This window comes from Aquila chrysaetos, chromosome 13 (genome assembly GCF_900496995.4).
Source record: "Aquila chrysaetos chrysaetos chromosome 13, bAquChr1.4, whole genome shotgun sequence".
Taxonomy (NCBI): Eukaryota; Metazoa; Chordata; class Aves; order Accipitriformes; family Accipitridae; genus Aquila; species Aquila chrysaetos.
Window position 1 is genome coordinate 17,004,386 of NC_044016.1, and position 20,933 is coordinate 17,025,318.

General features: G+C 40.7%; 1 protein-coding gene and 1 long non-coding RNA gene across 2 annotated transcripts in view; one reads left to right on the forward strand and one right to left on the reverse strand.

The window, feature by feature from the left end:
• EPAS1 (endothelial PAS domain protein 1) overlaps window positions 1-20,933 on the forward strand; it is a 79,921-nt gene that overhangs the window by 49,470 nt on the left and 9,518 nt on the right. Inside the window, exons 3-7 of the mRNA XM_030035999.2 lie at window positions 5,231-5,382; window positions 5,982-6,066; window positions 6,571-6,689; window positions 6,795-6,997; window positions 15,912-16,018. Coding sequence (XP_029891859.1) covers window positions 5,231-5,382; window positions 5,982-6,066; window positions 6,571-6,689; window positions 6,795-6,997; window positions 15,912-16,018 — 666 coding nt within the window. The remainder of the gene's footprint in view (window positions 1-5,230; window positions 5,383-5,981; window positions 6,067-6,570; window positions 6,690-6,794; window positions 6,998-15,911; window positions 16,019-20,933) is intronic.
• The window catches only part of LOC115350387, a 70,552-nt gene that overhangs the window by 743 nt on the left and 48,876 nt on the right, over window positions 1-20,933 (reverse strand). The gene's annotated exons all lie outside the window — the stretch shown is intronic.

The window sequence follows — 20,933 nt, forward strand, 5'->3', positions numbered from 1 at the left end:
GTGACAATGTGACCTCCAGTAGAAACCCTTTTTATCACTCTCTACCTCTGAACTGACTAAAAAGGCCCCTTTGAGTCAGATCAAAGGTGTTGAGAAGAGTATAGGCTGTTTGCTAGGAGTTTGTTTATACCTGAGCAGTTATTTCTTGTAAGGAGAGCCTGATTTTTGAGCCTTCAGACTCATTCCAAGAGGTTGGACTGAAGGAAATGAGCAAGCATCTACGGAAAAAGTGTTCTTAAACTTGGGAACAGTGCACATCCTGACAGTGGGAATTAATCAAAGCTTGTTTACAAGAGCTATTTTTAGCATAAAAGGTTATCATAAACACTGCAATAAGCATTTGCCATTACAGTTCAAAGCTTCTTGTTGATGAATAAATTCTACTTTGGTGGTTAGAAAATTTTTCAAAATAGAGCTGATTAAAAAATACTTACTAAAATTTAACACAGACTGAGACATGGACTGAAAAATACTGTATCAAAATTTGATGCAGACTAAGAAATACAAACTTGGGGCAATATGAACAGTGGATGACCCATCAAACTGGGACATGGACCATGGTTGCTCTGTTCCTGGTTCTGCTGTAGCTCTGACAGTCACCCCAGGGAGGCCACTGCACTTTTCTGAGGTTCTCTGACATGTTTCAACATCTCCCGATCTCACCTAGATGGGGGTTCTCCCTCCTTTATAGGCTTCCCAGTGCTAAATGAGCACGATCTTGGCCGGGATCTGTAAATGTAACTATAATATGAACAATAATATTACAACACTTCATTCTGCTGAATGTGCTTTTAATTTATAGTTAAGCTGGCATATTTGCAGTCCAGTCTCCCTGCTATACTGCCATGGTGCCTGAACTGAGATACTTCCATTAGTAGAGGGGAGATGGAAAAAGTTGTAGGAAAAAAACAAGAAATGCATCTTTATTTCAAAATTTAGTTAGCAGCTATTTTGAAAAGCAATGCTGACAAAGAAACCTAAAAATCAGGGTAAACTGAGTCCACAGTTACCTTTCTTTAAGACCTGGAAAATTCTGGCAAGTCTACATGGGGTGCTGCTACCTGGATAAAGTGACCTCAGACCTACTGGAAACCGAAGGCTGAAGTTCTGCCTCCACTTCCTCATGCTAACCTCCCACTTCCATTTGGTCCCAGCTTTTTCAAATGTTTTCCATCTGAAGCTGAATTTTCTTATGCTAATGCTCCAGTCCAGCCCCCAGGTAAATTAATGAAGAAAATTTAAAGCAAAGTGAAAGACAATAGGGATTTCTGGGAGCAGCTTGCAGTAGCCATGCCTTTGTTTGTTTTTCTCCTGCAAAACAGATTTTTTTCTAAAGCTAACCAAATTTTTGCTAGTGGCAATAACTGAATTGCATCTGATGTATCAGTCTCCTAATGTGTGTATATCCTCTGTATATTAGTAGCTAGTGATTTTCACAGGAGAAAGGGAACAAGCTATAATGCTGTAACTGCAGCCATATGAGGCACTGTTATTTGTTATTTATATTACTATAATTATACTAAGTTACCTGATAACAGGGCATACTAGGGCCGCCACTGTGATGCCCAGCATATTTTTTTGCTGCGGACTAAGGATATTCAGGTAGCTAATATGCTTCAGGGGTTTAGCACAGGTGACACCTTCTGGGACTGTATGTTTGCAACCACCTCGAAGAACCTTGACACAGCAGAAGATGTGAGCACCCTTGGTGCATCTCCCAGTGCCTGGGCTTCCCTGGGCAGGCTGCTGGGGGATGCTCATGGGGTCAGTCAAGGAATAGATGGGCAGCAGCAGCACAGTGGCCCCTGAAGGTACTTGTCACCTACATTTATGTGCTTGATAGTACCTACAGTTTCCTCGATACAGCTGCTCTGTCTTTGAAATGTGAGCATGCCTTATTAAGTACTGCAAGAAACCCATATCTGCCAGCTACCCTTGCTAGCTGGGGCTGCTAAGGGGGAAGGAGGGGATGCAGTGGGGTTTATTGAGTTACCAAGGAAGCTGGAGGGTGTCTGCAAAACACCTTGGTCGTGCTTTTGGGTTATGTGAGAGGGGGTGCACAGCAGCACAAACCCTCTTCCCTCCCTCCTCCCAGTCCACATTACAGATGCCTCCAGCTGGACGAAGATTGAACTCTGATCCCACAAAACCCTGTAACTGTGTGCTTTAAAGCTGACTATATCTTTAAGTGCTGTGCTCAGCTAGGATGTTAAGGGTTTGAACCTGCAGCCCCGATGTGAGTGATCCTATGTCCTCTGTGTGTATTTGTATAAGTAATATAATTTATATACATGGAAAAGCAAACTTGATCATCTGATAATACAAGTAAAGTGTTTGTCTTCCACTGTTGGAGGCGTTTAAGAATACAAATGCTTTGAATAGCCTTCCTGCCTTTGAATGGTCATGTTTTGTTAATGCAAACTTAATGAGCTGGGAAAAAAAAATGGAAAGGAGGGTCTGGGGTTACAGCTGAAAAGTCATTTTTTTTTTTTTCTCTGAACCCACACTTGGCTGATTGTCTTGGGCTATAGCCATGATCCCTGCTGAATAAACCATTTGTTTGCTTCCGGAAAAGTAAAAAAAGACCCTTGACATTCTTTACACAGCAGAAACAAGCTTGGGAGCAGATGGTCACTACCTTTTTTTTTTTTTTTTTCCTTCTTTTTTCCTTCCCTAAATGTCATTATGGTCACAGTACATACTATTCAAATATATTATTGTGTATTTTCTGTATTTTAAATGCTAACCCTGATGTAATTTCCTGAAGTCAGTTACTTTGTACTGAGGAGGAACTGGCCCTTGCGTGTGTAGTTAGAATTGCAGTGCAGGGACACGAAATGATAAATCCCCAGCCTGTGCTGGCCATCCCCAGAGACCATCTTCTCTTCCCTGCTACCAAATTTTCGTGTTGAGAAGCAAAGGGTGATAATAAACTGGGTGCTCCTAACGGCTCTGGGGCTGAGTCAGTTTGTTCCTTTGTTTGCACAATGGGTAATGGGCTGCTGCCAGGGAGGGATGTTGAGGAGCAAGAGGAGGATGCAGCAGCAGCAGCCAGCATCATTTTTGTCACCACTCCTCTGTTCCAAACAGCAGCTCGGTAGGCTCTGCAAGCTCATCCCTCTGCAATTGCTCACTGTCCATCCTTAGGCACTAGCAGATGCAGTTGCAGGAGGTATATAGATCGAACTCATCCTTTAATCATTACTCATTAATACTTCAAAGTAAAAACTGCATTAGTTTGGCTCAGCCTCTTCCATATCCAAAAAAGTACCAAACCCAAACAACTTCTAATAATGTTTTACAAAGCAATACCCCATTCCTCTTCTAGACTTCTTCCAAAATGAGTATTCTGACAAGAAACATGAAGGGAAATTATGAATGTGCTGTTTCAGGGTGGAAAAGAACAAAAATGAAATGCTTTTCTCAAGTGCTAACAGTATGTGTACTAGAGAACAAAAACTGTATGCTGAAATTGCAACATTAAACCAATGAAGAAGAGCAACTTCTTCAAGAAACTCATTTAAGAGTTCCAGTGTTCTTGCAAGTAAGGCTGATGCTATTACGGCTGGAGCCTCTGGCCAGCAAAATCAGTGGTGGGTCCAGCCTGAAGCACTCGTGTGCCACCAGGGAGGGCCACAGAGAGCAGCATCCCTGCAGCTCCTCTCACATCACCCTGGCTGCCTTGAGCGCCTTTGATCTGGAAGGGACTTACCCATGGCCTTGTATCTTCAGCAGTGTATGGTTGGAGTTGGTTATTCTTTATTCTGAAACAGTAAGGGTTTTGTTTGTTTGTTTGCTCCCCCCCCCCCCCCCCCGAATTTAGTGCCTTACCACTACACATATTTGCAATGACTGATCGCAAGTGTGCAGGCTAACTGACAAAACTGTAAAGATAAACTCACCACAGCATGTCTGAGGTACACTGACCAGATGCGATATCTGTAAACAGTTTTGTAAAAAAATAATCCCAGAAGTTTAATGGAAGACATCAAGAAATTAATGGGCCAGCTCCTACGCAGAATTTTTTTTATACTAGTCATCTACAAATCATCTCCTGCAGGCTTCATGGAGCTGAAACATGCTTAAAAGTGTAGAAGGGAAGGCAAGAGTGCTGAGTGGACGCTTGGGTGACTGGTATTAGGAGAAGCAGTGTCTCCCCCTCCCTCCTGCCTGCGGCTTTGCCTACTTACTGCTTCCCATCACAAGAGATGAGCAATGTGGGGCACCCACAACAGGGCATCGCAGTGCCATCAATTGTCTCTACAGCACAGCCAAAAAGCAACAGGAAAATGCATAACCAAAAAAACCCACTTCAATAAATATTCTAGCATGGCCTTAGATTTCAGCATAGCAGTGGTGTGTCTTTCCCAAAAATTGGTAAGATGCACTGGGTTCATGAATCTGCATAGGCAAACACGTGGGATGTAAGTGGGGTCTGAGGCTTTCCTCCTTGCGGGACAGGAGAAGCGTAGGTGAGTTTGCCTCACCTACGTGAGGCACCTAAGTGACGAAGTGACAAAGCTCGCCAGAGTTTGGTGGAGTGGTGCGTAGGGAGTTCTGATGTCTGCAGATGAAAAAACAGGTGTTGGTGGGATGGATCTGTGGTTTTCCCAGGAATACTGAGATTTATGGGATGAAAGAGGGATTCTCCTAAAAGGACTTCAGGGGAGAGGTTTTCTATTTTTTCTACTAAAGGTAGTGTTAACAGACATCTCCATACTGAGTGGAGATGTCTGTTTAGGCATGCTTTGTAGGAACAGTATTTGAACTTCTTGGAAAACTTCACCTGATGGAAAAGTCTTTTGTTAGACGTTTGTCAGGAATGCACAAATTTGCTTATCATCTCTAAGATTTGCCCTATACCTTGTGCCTGTTAGGAGATATAAAGGTTGCATGTGGCCAAAACAACGTGCACGAAAAAGATGCGCTTCAGTGTCTAGGTATATAGGTGTTACTTACTGAAAACACGTCTTGCAGAAATACGCTGAAGGTGAATAGAGGGTCTATTGTATTCGCCAAAAAGTTTAGGAAAATATCTCCTGCCTTTCTAGTGATAAGGACATCCCTTTCATACACTGTTTGGAAGGCCCCACCAGAAGCAGTTTGTGGAAAGGAAATTCTAACAGCAGAAAAATATTTTGTTGCCTTGTAACTGGATGTGCTTGCATTGAAAAAGGCTGGCTAGGGTGCTGAAGACTTTGAATGCTCTTTTTTCTTTTTTTTTTCTCAGTATGTGCTGACAACGAGAATGAACTAGAGGGAGACCAGCAGATGGACAACTTGTACCTGAAAGCTTTGGAGGGATTTATTGCCGTGGTGACACAGGATGGAGACATGATCTTTTTGTCAGAGAATGTCAACAAATACATGGGTCTTACCCAGGTAACTTGTTCCCTAACACTTTCCTGTCTTTGTAATACAATTCCTAGAAACGAATCCTATGCCTAAATGCAGAAAACCAGCTGTGTGTCACTGCAGAAAAGACTGGAAATAAAATGTCTGATTTCTCAGACGGGTACCCTGCACACCAGACAACAGTGGGGTTTTTTTATCTCTCCCTTTCTGTCAAAGTTGTAATATCTTTGGTGACTGCAAAGTTGCCTTCCTAGATATTACCATGGAGAGGAGAATGGGTGTTTATTCAACTTGTGCCTTAGACTGTGGGACAGAGGGGATGGAGCTGCTCTTTTGGGTCCTCCCTTTTCTGCTTTGTGGATTGGGGGTTTTCTCCTTCTGTGTTGAAAATAACCAGTGGTGTTGACTGTTAACTGCACCATGCAAATCCAGAGATAGGGAATTGTTGGGGAGAAAATGAGAAGTTATGCATAGGATAAACAAAGGGGGAGGGTCACAGGATTTGTGTCTGTGAGCATCCTGTTGATGCACTTAGTTCTAGTGACCAGTTTCATCTGGTATTTAAAAACAGATAAATACTATTAGTTGCTTTTATTTGGCTAAATACAGTTTTTACTTCTGCACAGGTGGAATTAACTGGACACAGCATTTTTGACTTCACTCATCCATGTGACCATGAAGAAATTCGAGAGAATCTGAGTCTGAAAAATGGTAATAATGAAAATAGAAAAGAGTCACTGTTTGCTTTTTAAATAACCAAACGAAGTAATTGGCTGACAGTAGAGATCTCTTAGTCATGGTAAAGGGAATTTTCATTCCTACAGTAATCATTAACTGTTATTCAATACTTTGCAGATTTGTTTTGTTTTGCCAAATATTGCTTATATATGATAGCACTAAGAACTGCTTGTTTAGTGTTTTCCTTTCGTCAAGTTAAGAGAGGCATAATGTTTTCACTTGTAAGACTTTGTGAAGATTTATGTGCTGCAAGCTAAAACATAGGTTTAAATGCACAAAGTCCCATTTAAGTTCCACTTAAAGTTTTAGGTCTAAGCTCTGCAAACTGCTCTTCAATGCTCCATGAATCTTTGATGGTCTCTGCAGGTGAATTATCTGAAAATTAGTCTGCTATTTCTATTGAATCCTTCATGCTTATAAATAGAAGAAATCAAGAAGCAAAACTGAGAAAACTTATTTGCCGTTTTCCTTATACAGGTCCAGGCTTTGGAAAGAAAAGCAAAGAGATGTCAACTGAGCGTGACTTCTTCATGAGGATGAAATGCACCGTTACCAACAGAGGCAGAACTGTTAACCTCAAGTCTGCGACGTGGAAGGTACCATATTTTAGCCATAATACGTGTTTTGACATAAAAAGACATTTTGGCATGTAAAGAAAGTATAGTCTAAGTTTGTTTCTCATTCAAAAATGATCATTTCAGGTTTTGCACTGTACTGGACAAGTTAAAGTGTATAAAACTTGCCCTCCTCACACTCTGTGTGGGTATAAAGAGCCTCTTCTCACCTGCCTTATAATAATGTGTGAGCCTATTCAGCATCCTTCAAACATCGATATCCCCCTGGACAGCAAGACCTTCCTGAGTCGCCATAGCATGGACATGAAATTTACCTACTGTGATGACAGGTAAACTCCACTGATTTTTCCTTTCCATGAGTGTTTCTATCTTCTTGAACAAAACAACTAGTCCTTCCAAATGTCCTCCTCTGGGACCTGGTAAGCTAGGACAAGAAGTACAGTCTATTACCAAGACAACTATTCAGCGGCTCGCTTAATCCATCTCAAATCTCAGTTTAGGCAAAATGGTACTCCTGCTGTATTTCCTCCTCCTGCTGAGTGAGGAATTCAAGTTCACTGGCAGAAGATGAGGCAACTTAGAGCCATAAGCATTAGCTTCTTGGATTTTAACAAACTGAAGAGTACACAGGGTTTCTGTTCTCGTTTTCAAGAGAACATCTGAAATGACATGCATTATGGACCTTAGTCAAGGACTATTTTATGGTTGGTTTGGCCCAGGATGCTATTGTTGGTTAGCTGGAAAGTACTTTATGATCTAGATCAACTAAGAATTGCTAAGACATCCAGAGCATCTGCAGCTCTGAAATGGGGTTGCAGCCTCTTGCTCATTGAAAAGCAAACAGTCTTTGCTGGTTATCTATCTGCTCCTTTTAGTGGCAAAATGCAAAGGAGGTGAGGATCTTGGGTCAAGCAAGGGGCTGTGTCCTCCACTCCCCACACTTCCCTCTTGAGTAGAAAAGTTGGAGATCCCTCTAGTCTCCACCTGCCCAATTTCCCCTGGGATCTCCATGGCATTTGATACCGTCTACCTCTTCTCCCTGTCTACGTATTGGGTAACCAACTTTCCTGTGTATGAGTGAGCCAGAGATCCCTTCCCATGAAGTGTCCTGTTCCCTGTTTCCCCAGAAAGTCCTGTTTGCACTACTGCAAGTTTGGTGTTTGTTGGGAGATTTTTAAGTTTATGAGGTCATCCCTGAATTTAATATGAAATTTTCTGTCTAATGAAATGGTCTCCTGAAATTCAGAGGTGCTAGCAACTGCTGAGGTCTGTAGGGTTATCAGTGGGGTTATACATATGCTCGCATCTTATGCAAAAACTCACGGGATTGAGATCTTGGTTATTTTTTTCATCCTTTGAAGGTTTTTCAAAACTTGTGCTAAGCAAGATTACTGTTTTAAACAATGTGCTGAAGCAACCGTATAAACTAGCAGCATTAGCAGCTGTGAATGAAAGCACGATTACAAGTGTGAAACTTGTGACTGACCTTCTGACCTCTCTGAGAATTTAGCAGCAAGTGTGCTGTAACTTGAAATGTCATCTGATGTAACCACAGTAAAACAGACTTCCCCCCTCCCCCTTTTTTTTCTTGTTAATACTTTCAGGATGAAAATATTGAGATATCAATAGGATTTTGCTGCTGGGGGGGAAAGCAACAATATGGTAGTGACTCATTATTAAAAGCAATATACCTCTGAATTACTGGGGCCATTCAATGGCAGGCTAGAGGAGAGTAACAGAGGAGAGGATTTTGCTGTATTGCAGCATTCACATGTCTCTGCTCAGACTTATTGCATAAGCAATTATAAATGTGAATTAGAGGGACTGCTACTATCCCATTAAAGATACACATGCTTATTTTAAAAAGAATGACGTATTATGCCCTGTCTTAAACAGTGGGAGTTGATTTACAGGGAAAACTTCTAACATGGCAGTGAAATACAACAGGTTCCTCTGGAGGATTTAACTTGTAGTGAATTTCAGAGATTTTTCTTTAAAACCAGGCAACAAACCAGCACATCTTTTACTAGATAGTTTTGGTTGGATGTTTCATTCATGTTTTATTGAGATTATGATAAAGCTGTAAAAAGCCAGCCAGGCCAGAGAAGCAAGAGACCTCGTGAACCTTTTAGGTTCTTCCCAGCAGATCCTCCTGGCTCTCGCTTCCCTCCAAGAGGGATGTTGATTTCTCTCCAACAGGTGACACATCACTAGACACATAAAAATGCAAACCACTCAGCTGTTCTTATCGAATTCGGTGCTGCTAGACAAATTGCATTGAAAGAGCAGCTTATGCCAAGAATGTAAATCCAGGCTGAGGAGTGGACGAAGAAAAGCAGCATGTGCCAGTCAGATGCCTGAACCCTTTTCAATGTACTCTGGCCTTTCTGCAGTGATGCAGCAGGGCTGACAGCTCATTTCTCCATAAGAGACTATGTCTTTCCAGTTCAAGGCTGATATCATTGAGGGCAGCGTGCCTCCTCTAGCAGGCTTCTGCAGAGATCTGAGTATCCCCTTTGCAGTTCATCTGGTGTGGACAGCTCCAGGGAGCACTAAGTTTTTATTTTTCAAGTATTCAGTTAAAGAAACTCTAGGATTTCTGAGGAAGTACCTTAATGAATGGCAGCTGTGCTGGACCTTACTATTGGAAGCATCCACCTTCAGCGTGAAGCTTAAGTGGGTACAAAAGAGAGCTGCCCTTGTACATGAAGCTGAAATTTATCCTTGTGGAAAACGAGGATCACATCTGTCATCTCCTTGGGAAAGCTCATAGTCTCTGTCACAAAGCAACACACAAAATATAGGCTGGGTAGCTTTCAACACTTTGTTAACAAAACCTAGTTGGCTGAAGTGAAGTGCCTTGATTCTTCTGGCTTTTCCTCAGGAGGGTACAGGATAGATGCAATATGAAGCAGGCAAGACTGGCCATCCGTCATTTAAAAAGTGTGAGGCACTAGCCCATATATTTTGCCCTCCAAAAATAATTTATGTATGTGGGCCTGTGACTTGCCAATGGTTAGGTGGGATGTGTTTCTATTCTTAAAACATCTTTTGCAAGGTGATGAGCCTGTAGAGAAAAGTTTGTGAGATATAAATAATAAAAATAGGTTGTTCTGTTAAATGCCTGCTTCAGCCATTCTTGGAGAGCAATTTAAAAATGTTCCCTTGCTCCACTTATCTTGGCTAAGTGGTTTACAGGAAGGATTATTTTAGCTGTAATACGGAAATGCTGATCAGTGGTACAATTCAATAATCCAAGTGAGGATTTAGTTCAGCTGCACAATGCTTTTGTCTTGGGAAGATGGCCAGTGAGGGTGTTTTAGTCAGGAAAAAAAGCAAGTGTTTGTACGAAAGCAATTTTGTTACCCTGGTGGCATAGCTGATGCTCAGTGTATCTTCCTGTGCAGGGCCACAGGTGTGATGGGTAGATACAAACAGTGACAGTATGTTTCTGTGGTGGAAAAATCCACAAAACAAAAGTGAAAACTGTATCTGAATTTGATAGAAACCCCCAAAACTACTTCAGCTGCCCCAGCAGATGCAGTCTCAGCCTTTATGGTTTATGCATAACAAAGGAAAACCATACACTGTGTTCTGGAGGGAACCAGAGTTTTGAAATCAGGGAGGGTAACATGGTGGTGTAGGTGGCGTTGAGCTTTTCAGCTTCATCCCTGTGACCTCTCTGAGGTGCTGGGGAGGGGAGAGGGAAGTGCTCTTTGCCCATGATTGCTGTGGGTGACGTGCATGAGAGGAGAGAAGGATAAGGAAACAAATCTATTCTGCATGGTGCGAGATCTGTAGGCAACAACTCCAGAGGCTGCATCACAAACCAGTTCCCTGGCACTGGCACGCTGAGAAGCATATGTTCTCCATTACTTTGAAGGCATGGCTTGTTTTGGGGAATTGTATGTTCCTGGTTACAAGAAACCCAATTAGTTATACTTTTTTTTGCTTTTTCTTGATTGGAACATTTTAATGGAAGAGTTGAAGAAGAAAAAGGAGTGATGGAGGATGTATGGTGATTCAGAACAGGATGGTGCAGGAAGATGCAATGCCAATAGTGTTGATCCCAGTCAGGTTTCTCCTACTATGACTGTACATGTGGGATCCAGGCTGTGCCTGACTGAGAGAAAACTAAGTTGTATTGTGCTTCCAGTTATGTCCCTGTAAAACAGAAATATGCAGGCACAGGGCCTTATATGAGGCTTTAAGTCAGTTTGCCATTGCACCTATATTTGGGGAATATTTTTAAATTAGGTGAGAATGCAAATAAGCATTTGAAAGGACCTCCTGTCCCTCCATCCCTGCTCAGGGGGAAAATGTAGTATGGAGACAACAGTGAAGTGATGGCAAAAATGGCTTTTGATATATGTCACATTTAAGAAAAAAACATGACCAACTTCTTTTGTTAATAATGAAACTTTGATTTAGGTAGACCAAATGAGTAGGAGAGACAGAGTCCTGGTGAAGTTTTTCATGTACCCATCTATTTTTTTTGCCTAACAGGGCAGATACACCTGACCAGGCCAGCTGTCCCTCTGAGGAGTGGACAGAGGTCCCAGAATTTTGCATTTTATTTTTTTCATTGGCCTGGGTTAGAGTAAAAGAAGCCATGAATATTTTCAAGAGGAAATGTGGGTACTTGGCGGGACTGCCACACTGCCCTGCTGCTTGCAGGCTGGCAGGGCGCTTTACCCCAGGTCTAGTGGCTGTGTTGGGCTTTACTTTTTTTTTCTTTTTTTTTTTTTTAACTCATTCTGCTTTAAGTATAACTTTGTTTGTTTGCTCCTGTCAAGACCAATTTAACTTCAATAACTTGGTAACAGTTTGAATACAGAAAGACTTTGTTAAGAGATTCACACCCTCACACACACACAGTCCACACGTGGCCTGACGAATATACACCCAGCTGTTTTTTTATGAGCAGTAAACATTACAGCAGTCTTTCACAAAGAGCCTGACTTCTCAGTCCTGATGGTTCTTACGATACTATTTTAACTCAAGAAATGGCATACAATAAAAATGTTTGTGCTCCTATAAAGAGACAGAATAGCACAATTTTAAGAAAAAACAAAACACTTGAAATAGCTCATTTCATAGGAGATGTAGCCTTTGAAGCAGTGAGCTTTGTTTGCTTTGCCATGTCTCAAAGAGATAAAGCAGAGCAAAGTTATACAAATCTAGAAATAGGATTCAGATTGCTTGTTTCTCCATTGTGTACCTTAAGCACAAAACTTTGCCTTTACTCCACATCCCAAGAAATGGGTATATTAAGAGAAGCTGAAGTAGTGCTCAGAAAGCATTTAAGTAGCGGTGGCTGGGACAGATCCGCTACTGCGGAGGGCTACTGCCCACCTCTTTACTATGTTTTTCTGAGATTTTGACCTCAGTACCTTATGGTGACAAGTTTAGCTCAGAAGACTGAAGTGCCAATCTGGCAAAATTAACATTCCCCCAAAGGTATTTGTGTTTTCAGAAACGAGTGGTTTATGGGAGAATAAATAGCCTCTCAGCCCACCTGTCATCTTCAACAAAAATTATTATTATCCTTCTAATTAGCACCAATTTAGCTTTTACAAATGCAAAGGAAATACAAAGCCTACCGAGGCAGGAATGCCATCCAAAACCACCATACAGTTTGTTTTCCAATTTTGTCATTCCACAGCTTTCACAAAGAGCAATTTTCTGTCTGGTGTCTAAGCAAAAGTAGAAGTCTTGTGTTCTGAACTTAGTGTTGTTTGGTCCCACGGGGCGTATACATTTCTGTGACTCCCTTAGTTATGTACTCCTCCTCCTCATAGTTCCATCGAATGCTTTTTCCTTTGCACTTAGTCCTCTGTGTATTCACTTGGCATTTCATATTGCTAAGAGGCTCCTATGGAAAGCACGCAGAGTTTGGAGGGTGCACCTCACTGGCAAACCTCAAAGTGATGCTCAAGTGAGGTCAGTGCAGGGACATTTGCTGAAGCACTTGCTGCTGCCTCCTGGCCCAGGTGCTGTTCAGGCTCTCAGCTGTGGCCACTCTTCTTCCACGAACGTCTCAGGAGACTCACAGGACGGGTGTGATGGAGATGGGAATAGCTGCCTGCCTCAGCCCTGGTGCATAATGCGGCATGGAATTGGGTAATCTGATTTCCAGCCTTGCACTGCCTGCAGCCTGCAAGATTTTTTTTTAAGCTTTTCAGAGCCAGCAGCACCAGGGGAGGAATAAAGGAGGGTATGATCTGCCAATTCATGCACCCAAAACCAATTCCGCTAACAATTCTTGGAGAGAGGGTGTTTGTTATAAAATAGTGGTATTTAAAAATCTAGGAAGCATTGTCAGCCAGTTTTAGGTGTTTTCGGGGATGGGAGAAAGAAACATTCTGTAATTTTTTAAAAAATCATTTTATTCCCAGGACTGTTTAAAGAGAAACTTAATTAATCTGAATAGTGGTAACAGATTAACAGATCACTTAACGAGGGCATAGAAGCTGTTTAGCCCCCCCCCCCCTTTTTTTTTTAAAGTAACTATTTTAAAACAATTACTCTTGATTAGTATTTCAGTGTTACCAGGCGTGGGTTTAGAATTTAGCCAATGTTGTGGGGTTTGTGAGTAATTCTTTGGTATCTTATTTATCTTTCTGTATACTTTTTAGTTGATTGTTGTAAAAAGATATCAACCCACCACTTGCTAACTTTCACCCAAGATTACATTAGAACTAATTAAATTTGACATTGTCACAGCAGGATTGCACCACAAGTCGTTCTGTGCCATGGAATGACAAGAAGAGTAATTTTATAGTGAGGGCGCTCTGTTATGAACAGTGAGGAGCAATTTGGGAGGGGAATTACAGGACTGGAATAGACAATTTTGCATAGAGATTGCAATTCCTATATGATAAGAGTTAAAAGTCCCCCAGCCCTCTGTAATGCATATTTTTTGCTTGCTATCTCAGTTCCACTGTTGACACCCATGAAGGCTATAATGTGGTTTTGGATTTGCATTGGTGCTGCTGGGTACACGATGCTTCTTTTTTTGCCATTATCTTTATTTCCTTTTCCTTCTCCCTGCCTAACCCCCACTTGGCTCTCAGCTCCCAATAACTAGATTAAGAGTAAGTCCTCAACTTCCTGAATTTTAAAAGCCTTCCCCTTGTGATGAGCTCCAAACTAACCGGGATGGTTTTATTGTACTATGCCATTATATAACCAAAGGCCAGAGTTTCTGTTTTTAAAGACTGTATATTTACACTGGTTCTGGCAAAAGCCTCTGGCCACTGACACCAATGTGTCCCAGCTGACTGCGTAAAGGCAGGCAGTAACTGTATTTTGGGAGCCTTACTTTTATTAGGGCTCCTTCTGTATTTGTTGTTTTCTCCTGATGGTTGAGATCTGATGACCAACTTATTATGAGAACTGCTTTTATTAAAAAAGAAAAAGCAATTTTGGTTTCAGAGAAAAGTTACAGATTTGACTGGGGTACAATTTAAAAGCTCAGAAGCTCTTTAGTGAAGAGAGTCAAAAAAGCAATTCTGAAACCTGATTCAAGAATTTCCCCTTTGTCAGTCTAACTGCAAGTGTAAATAAAACCGTAAACGTAAACAGAAGAGTAAGTCTTCAGGGGGAACCCAATAAAACCAACTACAGTTTTTGCTCAACTAAACCATTATAAACCCAGGTTTGTTCCATGGAAATCACAACAGAGAGTAGTTTTCAGAATGAAAAAAACAAGGTGTCCCAGGGATATGAGCTATACAGTTCTGTGGAGGCGAGGGGAAAGCTGACTCAACGCCTTGGCGTTCAACCCATACACAGAATAGCTCCATCTTATGTATCTTCCTTGCTGGAGGGGGATCCAGGAGATGAATACCATGCTCTTGCTCTGTTTCACAGTATTTACATGTCTGTCTTGTAAAGACATGCTTGTGTCTGTAGGGCTGGGCCAAGGCTGTCCATGGAGTAGAATCACAGAATCATTTAGGTTGGAAAAGACCTTCAAGATCATTGAGTCCAACCATCAACCATGCCCACTAAGCCATGTTCTGAAAGTACACAAACCTGAGGATGTGTCTCTTAAAAGCAACAATGCCACTAATCAAATGTGGTGGTGGCAGATAAAGCCTTTCCAAGGGAGTTAGTTACGAGGCATAAAACTTGGGCACCGCCATTCATGGCAGTGGCGTGCTGCAAGATGTGACCGTTCCTTGCAAACCTCCTGGCTTTTCAAGGTTTATGACAGCTTAGCAGTTGGTTTGTAGTCGTTTCTGCTACTGCTCTCTGCTACATTACAGGTTGTTATTGCAGTTTAAAAGCTAGGAAAAGGCATCCAAGAGCACTGTTGACTTGGAAAACAGTAATGTTTCCTTACTTTCCCAAAAGGTATGATGTCTTTGCTTTTGAATTATTTTTTTACTTACTGTGTTTCCTGTAAAGTAGTGTGTGATGGTATTTCAAATTGAATTTAGGAAAAAAGAACTCTTTTCCTCCACTCTCTCATAAGAGAAAATCATCTTCACAATTTGATGACATATTTTCATTTATTCAGGAACTTGTGAGAAATCCTGCCTTGCCTGAGTACTCAGAAGGGCTCTGAAAAAAGTCTAGTTTTTGAGATCATGGCTTCCTTTGTGTAAAATCCTACTTAGTTTGTGGATTAGTCACCCAAGTAACCTAATCCATATGCTAAAGTTCTCATATAATTGAGAAACACTAAGCAGAAGAGCTGATTTTTTTCTTTTAACTGCACTTAATTTCTCACCTTGCATTTTTATTTTACTAAATGCAATACCCAAAGTAATGATTTAACCCTTCTACGTATGTTTTTTAAATGTACACATACTTTTAAACCTGATGGTGCCAACCACTACTCCCCTCACATGCATTTGATTTTGAATGATGGTAGTTGGGAGTTTCTGCATGTAGTGGACAGCCTGAGAACTTTGTCAGCAACAGTTTTCCAGCTAAGGCCTTCTATAAGAGATACTGTGCAATAGGCCTGGGATAATTTGCAACACATGTAATGACATCCCTAGGAATTTTTATTCCGTTAGTAGTAAAAGGCAGTTTATTCTGAACGTGGAAATATTTCAGAATGTGATCAGAAGTCGTCTACAGCTCCTAATGTGTTCGAAAGTTCAGAATTTCTCATATTATGGTTTTAATTCTGTTAGTCTAAGGACTAGAGCTGATAGCTGCCCTGCACATATAAGCATAAGGCTAAGGTGACCTGAATTTTAAATATCTGGTTATTTCTTAACCAAGAATAACAGAGTTGATTGGATACCATCCAGAGGAGCTGCTGGGCCGTTCAGCATATGAGTTCTACCATGCCTTGGACTCAGAGAGTATGACCAAGAGTCACCAGAACTGTAAGTCACGTTCTTATTGTTCTTCATAGTTTGCACATAAAGCACAGCTTGTGGGTACCTCAATAAGTAGCTGAAAACACAAATGCACCTCGTGTGCAGATATTCTCTGAGAACAGTATTTACCCTTTGCAAGAAAGCTTACAGGTTACCATGCTTGTCTAGCTGAAACCTGCTGCTGATCTTTCCAGAGGGTCTGATTTTTGCCATAATTAAAACTAAACTTGGATGGTAGAGAGGAGAATCACTGTCTCTCTAAGTGATAATACAAGGATCAGCTGAAAACTTGAAAAGCTGAGTTGGGCAGTACTAGCCTGGTGAGAAGTGTGTTTACTGGTGGTATTATCCTTCTGCTGTGCCATTGGGCTCAGCAGGAAGAGCAGCTATAAAGTGTAATAGGAAGAGCTTATTGCAGTGCATTTTTGAATGTCTGTCTTCTCCTACCAAATAACAACTATCTTCCCCACCCAAAATAAATGTGCGAGGAGACTTTCTAAAAGGGATATTCATTATACAAATAATACATACTGCCAGGAACAGCTGCTTCTTGTTATTCTTATGCATATGTGAACTACCAGTTTTAGCTGGTTTTAATGTAAAGTACCCAAATTATTCCAGGAGCAGAGATCAGATCCAAGATCTGCTACCTTTCTTCAGCAGGCCGCACAGTTATGCTTCCTCTCTCTCTCACATAAGGTGTCTTTAAAATTATTGGATTTAAATCTTCAGTCTCTGTCCTTAGAGTTGGCACTATGGCTGGAGGCAGCACGGTGCACTAATGTAGAAATGACATTTCCCACCCTTGGCTGTTACAGCCACTGAACTAGGGTATGGGAGAGTTCTCAGCAACGCATCACTAAAACATCTGCCGCTGCTCTTTTTATAAAAACAAAGCAAAGCTCCTAGACTGGAGTCCACAAGCTAAAAACATCCCCACCTTGTAGTTACTCTGATCAAAGTCTCTGTCCTCAGGAGCAAGCCCATCACTTAGGTCATGTCTGTAGGAAATTGCCTACCAAATAGACCAATAGTATTTCTGTACTTCCCAGAGAAAAGTAGCAGCAAAGAATAACTGTCTGACCTTAAGGGGAAAAGGGAATACGCATTAGCTCCAATGGCAAGGATTCAGGACAGTTTTGAGCTGAAATGTTATTTGAAAGAATGTTTGGCAGTGATTAAAGTTGTGTGCTGTAAAACTGTTGGTATGAATCATCCCGTTTCCAGAGCTGCTTAAAAGAAAAAAAGAAATTGAACCATACTTACAGAGAATTATCTGGGAATGTATTTGTTAAAATTGTTTCTTAGGTAATGTGTTCATGTTTTTAATAGTGAAAAGGAATTAGTGATATTCATAGATAGGATGTCCGTATCCTATGCTGGGTTATCGAGAGTCATCCTGAGAAATCAGGGGGTATGCTGCACTGTTGCTTTTGAATCATGGAGTTGCATTTCTAAGAATGGGACAACACCAGGGAGGGAATGAAATGAGAGCTGGCAGTCCCTTTGGTAATAGGAGAGAGAGCGAGCCCTTGTTGGTTATCCCTATCTACTTAATTAAATGGGACCACTGACCTGGGACTTGTCCATGTAAAGGTTTCTGGAGAGTTTCTAGTACCCATCTTGACCAGGCATTGGTTGAGGTTGCTCCTCACCCTAGCAATTCAATTCACCTCATGTAGTGCAGAGTGTGTGTCTAGATGCCATTTGTGCCTACTGAAAAGGGCTGTGTCCTACAAACTTTTGCTGTTGGGCATGAGGACTGATCAAGATGCAGAATGAAGGCAAAGGAAAGTCTAGAGGGGTGAGTTATACCAGTAAAAGTGCTCAAGGCACTGTGCACTGGACAGGTTATAAATATTTAGGATCAATCTGTTCCATAGCGTTTATGATGATAGCACAGGATCAGCATGGATGGTCTTTACTGTTGGAAGCACAGGACCAAAATCTGTGCTGTGATAAATGCCGTTGCCCACAACTGAACCATCAGTTTACATCACCAGCAAATTTGACCCCTTTAATTTTTCTAAGATAAATACTTTCTGTGTCTTCTGGGACAGTCAGACTTCTTACTGACTCAGAGAACAACCACAAAGGCAAAGTGACAGCAAGCTGTGACTTGAGAAAACAAGCCCTCCAAATAGGAAATCCTTAGGTTTCATAATGTGTGCCACTGAGATGAAGTCTAATGCACAGGGTAACCAAGCAGGTATATAGCTTATACACAACTTCCTAGTTCTTCCTAGCACATAGCTGTACAGAAGTTATTGGTTCTTCCTGGCCGTGGTCATTTACACATGAAAATATCCACTTCAAAATTCATGTTCAGCACACTTGTATTTATTAAACAATAATTTTTATTAGAAATATGCTATGTGTAGAGTATATATTCATGCAGTAATACAGTCATCAATTCTGACAGTGCCAACCATTTAGTGTTGTAAAGATGCATAGGAAATAGAGGAAGGAGACTGAAGTTTGAAGACAGAGAGGAAGAAAAACCTCAAATTAGTCTCTTGGATAGAAGCAGAACTCCTTCCCTTTCCTTCCTTCTAATTTAGTGATAAATCACACTTATTGCAGTTTTACTGTACTGCAGGGTTGGTTTTTTTCTTGAGGTGAAATAACAACCTCACATTCAAGCAAGCCACAATAGTGTTTGTGTTCTTGGCTGGAACTATAGTCGCATATAGAGTACAAAAGTCTTAATTAGTCACCATCAAATGGAAGATTAGAGTGCATTTGGCAGTATTTAGCATACCCAGTTTTTCACGTTATGCAAGCAAGATGAAAATCTCTTGTCTTGTTACATAAATCTATACAAAAGATTAACTGTAGAGCTATACTTTCCAATTCAGCAATTAATAATCTATAATCGCTTCCATTTAGAGTCTGGTCTTGTTGCCATTAAAGCCAATGGGAATTTTGCTATTGACTTCAGTGGGGAGCTGAATATCACCATCTGGGACCTGCCACTTGGTAGTACATAGCAGAAGTTTGACAAACCTTCCAAGTGAATCGTATTTCTCAAGTGCCTCTCAGCAATTAAAAAACAAATTTTGTGTTCAGTTAAATTCATCCCTGCCTTCCCCCTTTCTCCACCCAAAGATAAGGAATATAACTGGAGCCTATTTCATTGAGATGTTACTAGTTCTGTAAAGATACAGGTAATGTATAGTTTTAAAAAAAAAAAAAAAAAAAAAAAAAGGGAGAAGTTCACTCTGAAGGCAGAACCTTAAATGTGGTGTTGATAACAAAGTCAGCAGTTACAAGCATATTGGTAATTTATGACATTACCCCACGGAGGGATTCTGCTGTACTTTATTATATCAGAACATGACATGCTTTGAATAATAATAATAATAAAGATTAAAGCAGTAAAAAGCTTCTTTGTAATGTAACAGGCGCCTACACTGTGACTCTTATTGATGAGCTGATGATTCGGAAGCAGTGTAATTATGTTTCACAAGCAGAGCAGAACAGTCCAGTCACTAAAATACTTTGAAATGAAAGCCTTTTGATTTTGTTCCACTAGAAGTATTTAATCAATAAAAGTAATGTTCTACTTTGTCTAAATAAATTAAATGAAGGATTATTAAATACTGCTAGAAAGAAAACAAACAAACTTCAGAGATAGAAGGATAAACACAGCAACAATTATCTGCAAAACAGTTGTTGCATTTCACAAGCCTGGATTTGTATGGTGGCGATATAGGAGAGACTGACAATAAATAGCTTCTGTTAATGGCCACATTCACAAGGAATTTTTCTGTACAAAGACTGCAGAATCAAGGTTCCAGCCTTACTGAGTCAAACTGCATTATTTTTAGGGAATTAATTTGATGGCATACTGTCTTCAGGCATAAAAGCTGTTTAAAAGGAAAGATTGGCAATGGGGTCAAAGGTTTAGTTGAGCCAGTTCCCACTTCTGCTACTCAGTTCAACTACCTCTGCTTACGAATACAAACTTCTATTAGTACGAGTACTGCTTGCATACTCCTGCCCTAATTTTATTGCCATTGATTGACAGTATTTTTCCTCAACTGACGACTGTGAATTGCATGACAATATTCATTGCTTTTAGGAAAGGGTTTACAGCAGACAGGACATCATAAAACTTTACATCTCGGAAATCCAAAGCTCCATGCTGAAAACTCATTCTCTTCAAATATTACAAAATATTGCACGTGGGGGGGAGGGGGATTGACCCTTCAAACATCTAGATGAAGCTTTAAACCTGAGTTGTACTATTGTCAGTATGTTGCTTGAGAAACACAGGCCAGTTAAAAAAAAAATAATAATTTTTTTAAGTTAAATAAACTTTGTTTGATTTCTCACATGGGTCTTGGTTCCTTCTAGTCTGCTAATTTCAAGCTATTGCAGAGGAACAACACAGTTCAAGCAGACAGAGGAATACAGTAGTTCAGTTTTATTTTTGTCCGAGGCAAAACAGTCCCATTTACTGTTCTTAATTTTGATACTTTTTTAAGAGTTATATTACTTCTTCAGCCTCTTAAGACCAATGCTGTGCTAGTGACACCACTTTATTTGTGGTGTTGGTATCACCAGCTCCTAACTGTAAGGTATAAAAAGAGATAGGTATAGATTTCAACTGTGAGATATTTTTAATTTTTTGTGAGTATAGTTTTTAAACCATCTGCCTCTTGGGCTTATCCATCATCTAAACCAGAAAACTATTAGTTTCCTAAATAAATTCACTTTTCCACAGATCAACTTGGGAGCCCAAACTGAGGCACTTCTAGAACAGGGACTCTTGAGAAACACGCAGTTAGAAGGCATTATTTTGGGTGCAGCTGGGATCTTATATTAAATGAAAAAAATTTCACACTCTGATCTGAATACTCAGACCATCTCAAGAATTCAAATTTCCAATCTTGAGTGGAGACATCAAATGAACGGC